Raw genomic sequence first — 6,907 nt, forward strand, 5'->3', positions numbered from 1 at the left:
AAGCTTACCTGTGCGTTCAGTGGGCAGATGATGGCTGGAGTATTGACTGTCCCAACAGTAAGACAGTAAGAGATAAGGAGGGTAGGGGGAGAAACACTCCTACTGTGGATGACTGGGTAATTCTGTTAATGCGGGATTTAAGGTGGCTGAGCCTTTTGACTGAAATGAACCCTTGCATCCTAATTTTCTCTATTAGATTAGTTCTACATTAAATGACTGTGTTCAGTTTATTGCTCTATTGAACTGTTTAATGACTGCATGTATTCTGATTTATTAGTAGGCCTTGTTTTTTTATCAAGAGTTTAAGAAATATTAATATTTAACTCAATATTAACCAATAAACAGCTCAATGCCATTCAGTGCACCTTTGCAGTTAGGACCCCTTCAGGACCCCTTCATGAAACTGAGATATGATTGCAGACATAACATTACCTTGAAAAGTAAACTGGGAAACAGATTTGCAGAATGTTCTGGTAAACTGTAAACATGACACCAGGTCGGTTTGCAAAGCTAGCTTTAGGTTCTTCAGCAGCACTCTGCTATTTCAGTAGTGGCCTTTCAATGGGTTTAGTTGACCACTGACAAGTAATTCCAGCCTACCATCTGTCCAGGAGGTTAAACTCTTTCTGACCCACCTCTACCTACAATCCCACCTACGTCCCTCACAGTATCTTTTCCAGGCTTTTCCGTGCACGCCCTCCTTCCTGTCCTACCTTTGTCTTTTCTGCTTGGGCTTGTCTTACTAAACCATCATTCAGCCCCAGTGTCTTTTCTCTTAACCTTGTTTGGTCCCAGGTTCACCTTGTATTTCGCTTTTCTTCGTCAAAGTACTATTTCATGCACTAAAGGTTTCACTCAGAGATCGATAGAAACATGCACACTGATGTCCTTGCTTATATTTTTGTAGCTTAAGTCTTTTCTTCAGGCCTTTCTCTGTATACTCCTTTTTGGTCAACAGCCATTACCCCACAGTAAGGGTTACGGTAATAGTAATGACACATTGGCAGAGGCATTTACGTCATCAGTCTGCTTCCTTTGTCTATCCTTTTGATTAGATTGAAAGTATTATCTTGATTGTCTTAACTGTTAGGACAATGTATCATTAAGTGGGGGTGTACAGCAGAGGTACGTGTTACAAAGCAAGTGTACATAGAAAGGTTGCAGTCTAAAGTTGAATTTGTCAGCATTTGAGGACTTCTTTGCATATACTCTGTTGTTTACATTGTATGACCATGACCGATGCCTTTTTGCAGCAGGATTTACTTGCTCCATAAATATGCACCATGAGTCCATCTATTGGATTACCTGTCCCACCCAATCCAACACTTAGCCAATTAACATCATCATCCTGTGAATGCCATGGCCAATAGAATTACCCCCTCCTCTCCACAAAACAATCCCTGACATCTGACTTATATCCTAGGCTGGACTAATTTCCAAAGCTGGAGCAAACAGGGATTTGTCACTTCTGAAATGTTTTACTCTTTGTCAAAAAAACTAAAGATTGATTGATTTCTGGCAACACTATGGAACAATATGGGTACTCTCAGAGTATATATAAGATATTTACTAACAAAACCAATTAAAACCATTTCTTTAGCTAGTATACTGATATACAGTATATTTCAATGCAGGCAGCTACATATACTACACATAAAAACAGTGTAGTAAAGGGTGAAAGTTTGTGAATAGCAGGAGTCATCAGATCTACAATTATCTTCAATTAGTTTGTTGACTCACCATTGGCAAGATTCCAGTTGGCTCGACAGCATTATAGAGTATTAATGGACCGTATCAAGCTTCACCTGTGTTACAGCATCAACCTGTGAGACAACTCTACGTCACCACTGACATATATACTGCAAATCTGCTGTGCTCAGTATCAACACAGCAAGTCAGTCACTCATGTGTTTCTTGATGCGTGGTAAAATTATGAAAAAGGTATTTGTCTGTAATTTAAAAGTTTGTCCTTGAATGAACCGGCCAGTGAAATTAAAAAAAAAGGGAGAAACTGTTTCCAGAGTAGACAACAGTTCAAGGACCATATTTTTTTTCCCCAATCACATAAACACTGTCACTTTGTTAATTTGAGCCTACATTTTAGAAATAAGACATGTCCTGACTAGGAAAATGTTTTGAAACAGAAAAATTCTTTCAAAGCTCAAACAATGCCTCAGTGGAACACAACTCAACTTTTAAGACTGAAGGAGAGAGAAACAGAGGAAGGGAGTAGTTCCTAGATAAATATCAGATAATGGGTTATAATGACGCTTAATGACAGACGGGAGCTTCCTTCTGAACACAAGGAAAGAGAGGAACAACAAACGATGACAACAATCTTGACAATTGTGTCCACCATCTTGTGGGGCCTCATGTCGTGACGCATTGGATAAAGGTAACAGCGTTTGGCCCTTGTCTCCCATTTCTACATCCACTGTCTAAAGAGAAAGCCTAAAACACTTTTAGGCTTTTGCTGAAATCACTCACGCATCTGTAAACACACATTTTCTAAATTTAAGGACCTTAACTTAATATCATTTTCCACTGCCATCCGAGCTCCTGACTCAACGCTGAGGTAAGCATTGCTATACTTTTTGTTTAAAATACAACAGTTTTGTTTTTCTGAAGTTCTCAGTACTGCAATTAATTAAATGAATCCATCAGAATTTCTGGTGTAAGCAAATACTCCACAAATTCACGTTCTCTTTTATCCAACTGATTAAAACAGTAAAGATATGAAGCCCAAAATATCTCTAGGATCCTGAGGTCTTGATTTCAGTTGGGGACAACGTTTAGAGGACATGACATGACATGATTTTGTTTGCACTAAATAATTGTAAAATGCTAGGCCTCAACCCATTAGAAAGAAGAAACAAAGTCTTATGTTTTGCTGTCTGCTGAATAAAGCATTCAGGATATCGGGCAGTCTACAGTCTTAATTAGTTCCAATGGGACAGACCAAAGAAAAAAATATTTTACTTGGTATCTAAAATTGTATTAGATGGCTTTTTTAAAATCTTATTTTAGTTCAGTTTAGAAATGTTATGTTATTTTATCTGTTTGCTGTTTAAATGATGAATGTTAAAATATCATTATTTTTCTATAGTTATTTTACCCAGCTTGGAGGTGTGTTATCAAGACATTACAAACTTGTGCTGTGCATGCAGCCATACATGTTTACTCGTATAAACATTTATTTTAAATTGTAATGGAGGTCCCAGAGTTTTAAAACATACCAGCTACAGATTAAGAGACTGATTTTTTGGGGAAATGTGAGTAAAATTATACAAGATATCTAGAATATTTCCATTTCATTGAATAGTGTAACCATAAAATAAGAGTCTCAGTTTTCAATAATCTAAGTAAAATGATTTTTCCAACTGTAAAGCTACAAAAAGAAAGGGTGTTATGGGTTTGATCAGGACACTGTGTTGTGTTTTAGGGGTAAGCAATAAGAAGAAGCTGCATGTAAATTCCCAATTGATCATCTACCGAGGAAAACATGTCAAGCAAGATGGAAACGCTTGATCCCTCTGCTTTACCAGCTGTCACCTACGACCCTAAGTCTGAGACAGTGACCTTACCAGGAGGGGTTGTCTCTGTGGCGGGCCTCACCGTGATGACTGGGGGTGCTGAACTGTCCTGTGGATCATGCATGCTGGCCTTTGGTTTTTGGGGAACTCTCATCGGCATCAGTTGTGTGGCTGTGGGGCTGTGGGACCTATTAAACCAGTCTAAAGGGGGGACCTCTCACTTACTGATACTGGGATTTGTGATTCTCACCTTCAGTGTAGTGGTGGTGGGAAGTGTGGTGGTGTTTCACCTCCTGACAAAGAAGAAGAGAGACATGACACGAGAGCAGAGACAAGATGGAAAAGAAATTCTTATTGAGGAGAATGAGAGGGTAATTAAAAAAGTCACAGTGTAATCAATGGATGCATATAAAGAAAATGTATGAAAAATCTGCACAGGTGTCCAAATGGATTAAATGACATGGTGACGTTGGGCAGGAAATATCACTCCTGTTGTGCTCTGATCTTTTACAAGTTTACTCTATGTCAGAACTAAGTCGTACATAGTCTTACTTCTCCCACCACCGCCTTTACTCACTACCGTCAATTTTGCATGTACCATGTAGACAGAACTTGTAATGTATAATGTTCATATGATATAGTATATACAAATGTACTGTACATCAAATGTATATATTTGTGTCTGTGAGAGATAGAGAGAGAGAGAGAGAGAGAAAAAAGGAAAGAGAAACAGACCACAGGATTAATACATGGAAGACGGAAGATGATGCAAATAATAAAACAAGACAATGTTACAGAGAAGAGATGTCTGTCAAAGGGTTTGTTCACACAAATATCACAAACACAAAAACATGTTGTCTCACTTACTGGTGGTATCTCGCCACTCAGATAGTTTTGGTTCCATTTTCTTAGGTTTTAAGATATTTGTATTCAGCAACAACTTTAATAAAATAGAAGGGAATTGTTTTTTATTTGCATTGAAAAACTTTAAAATTTAAGAAAATCAATAGCAGATGCTGATGTCCAACAGGTGTAACTGTCAAGAGTTTATATAAAGTTGATCGTATAGAAAGTTGATAACAGAAACTTAGGATGAACTTTCTTAAAGTTTCACTGCGTGAAAAGACTAAAGAGAGGAGTTGGCCTTTGAAGATTTTAATGGAAACAATAGTTGAATAGTTAAAACTCTGTTGATTTAAACACAGTAAATTCAACAATAGTGTTTACAGATCAGTATTGTACAAATGAAAAGTGTATTAAAAGTAAGTGTCATACCCATCGGAAGAAGGGCTAAATGTCCTGATAGGCACATCTCTTCAGTAAAAAAGTCTAATTTGACTTTTTTTGGCAGTAAAAGCAGAAGTGGAACTGATCACGTTAAAAGTGTGTCATAAAATGTCAGGTGCCCGTATAAACACTGAAGGATGTTTTTTCTCACTGTGCACCAGGGTCTCAAAGATTAGTTCGGTTTGTCTTCCTGCTATTATCATACCTACTGCAATCTTGCTACCGCCATGGTGGTGTGGCAATGAGATACGAACTCATGTCATCTACTACAGAGACACTGTTACTTCCCACAGTTTTGGGTAACACATTTTTTCAAGGATAGAGTCACAATGCCCATATGAACAGTGATTACTCGCTGTAATTATTCCTACTGTTCATACTAAATTATTATTAATTATTACTATTAAAATATCTTCTTCAAATGTGTTTACAATTAAAGTGATTGGTGCCAAAATCCAGTGTGTTCACAGTCATTCTTTGCAAAAAATGCATTTATAAGTTTATCTGAAGCTTAAATGAGGCTTCAACAGTCAGAGTTAATCACTTCAAGTGAATGTCTGCATTTACAGTCTTTTCAGCATCAAATTCCTTTTTTGTGTTTCTCTGTTCCTGTGAAAGTATACAGTAGTTACAAAAAGAGGAACGTTGGCACTAAAAAGACTGTAATGTTCAAATATATCCACTTGATATGACTAATTTGGACAGATGAAACTTCCTATTAGCTTCAGAAAAAAATCAATTTATAAACATTTTTTTCACAAAAAGAGGATTGTGCGTTTGCCCCTAATACTTACATTGTAAGTGAATCATGAAGGTATGATCTTTTAATGTTCAGTCTGAGCGGGATAAATGATTACAACAAGAAAAACCTGTTTCAACATTTATTTGGGCAACTGACTATTGTTTAAAGACAACTTGAAAAATTGTGAACCCAGTTCTATTCAAGGTCCAAGAAGCCATTGTGCAATACATCAGGTTCATGAACTTGGGACTCAGCCATCATTATTGTTATTGATTCACTGTTTTTACTTGTCAATATGTCAGCTGTGTCAAGGGTACACAACCTCTGTGCATAAAAGTGAAATCTGCCATTGCGCCATATAATTTGGGTTAAGTAAGATAAACGATACTAGATATTAAAGTGAGGTCAAAAAAGGTGGGCTTAATATTTAAAGGCCTCTTGGTGCAGGTCAACAGGACAGACACCAACAACCACAGAACTCAACGGGGAAGAAAGAGGAAGTGGAGCACAAAACGGGTAAAATGTGTTTGTACCTCCATCTGCTGGAAGAACAATGAATTGTAAGCTCATACTTTATTGTGTTTTGATAAAATGAATACTTCAGTATTGTTTCTAACTGCCCCTCTCTGTGTTAAATAGCAGCTCTGTCTCCATCTGTTGTCCAAACTGTTTTCAAGCCATTCTTTATGTAGATTGCTACACTACACTGATGCCTTTATAAAAAAATGATGTGGCTGGCATCTTTTGCTTTTTGATTAAATCTGGCAACAGAACAATAATAACTAATGGTACAATCCATAATGCATAAAACATTTTTATCTTTCTGACTCTATTTCAATGATTTTGGGAGACATGTAAAAGATTAGCTAGCTCTCAGTATTTTTATTGTTATTTTTATTTTTCACTTCACAGCACATGAATGAACATTACAGCATTAAGACAAGATAAGATATTCGTTTATTAATCCCATGATAGGGACATTTAAATTATTGCAGCAGCAAAGTGGACAGTAAAAATAGTGTCAATAAAAAAGAATAAAGACAAATGAATAATAAGATTAACAATAACAATAAAAACAATAGTGTTAACAATATGATAAATAATCATAACATTATGTACAAAAGTAGCACAAGATTTAATGATGTGTAAGTAATGCTCACAGTCTGAGAACAGAGGTTTTTTGTTGGCAAATTTACACTTGAATGAATGAAAGAATCTGAAACTAATAAGGTTGATGTTGTAAACTTTCTTCTTCATTCTTTCTGTAGTAGATTATAAACCTAAACAAGTGCATGTTCACATAATAAAGCACAATCAACCTCTTGCCACAGTAAACTCAGAGCTA

The 6,907-nt window shown here is 36.5% G+C and overlaps 1 protein-coding gene across 1 annotated transcript; it reads left to right on the forward strand.

Annotated features, from left to right (window-relative positions):
* The first annotated feature begins 3,502 nt into the window (after window positions 1-3,502).
* Window positions 3,503-3,928, forward strand: LOC128367014 (transmembrane protein 100-like). Its single transcript, XM_053327796.1, has one exon. It carries the CDS (start codon window positions 3,503-3,505, stop codon window positions 3,926-3,928), a length of 426 nt encoding a protein of 141 aa, XP_053183771.1.
* Window positions 3,929-6,907: the final 2,979 nt, after the last annotated feature.

The sequence above is a fragment of the Scomber japonicus genome, chromosome 10 (assembly GCF_027409825.1).
Source record: "Scomber japonicus isolate fScoJap1 chromosome 10, fScoJap1.pri, whole genome shotgun sequence".
NCBI classification, from domain to species: domain Eukaryota; kingdom Metazoa; phylum Chordata; class Actinopteri; order Scombriformes; family Scombridae; genus Scomber; species Scomber japonicus.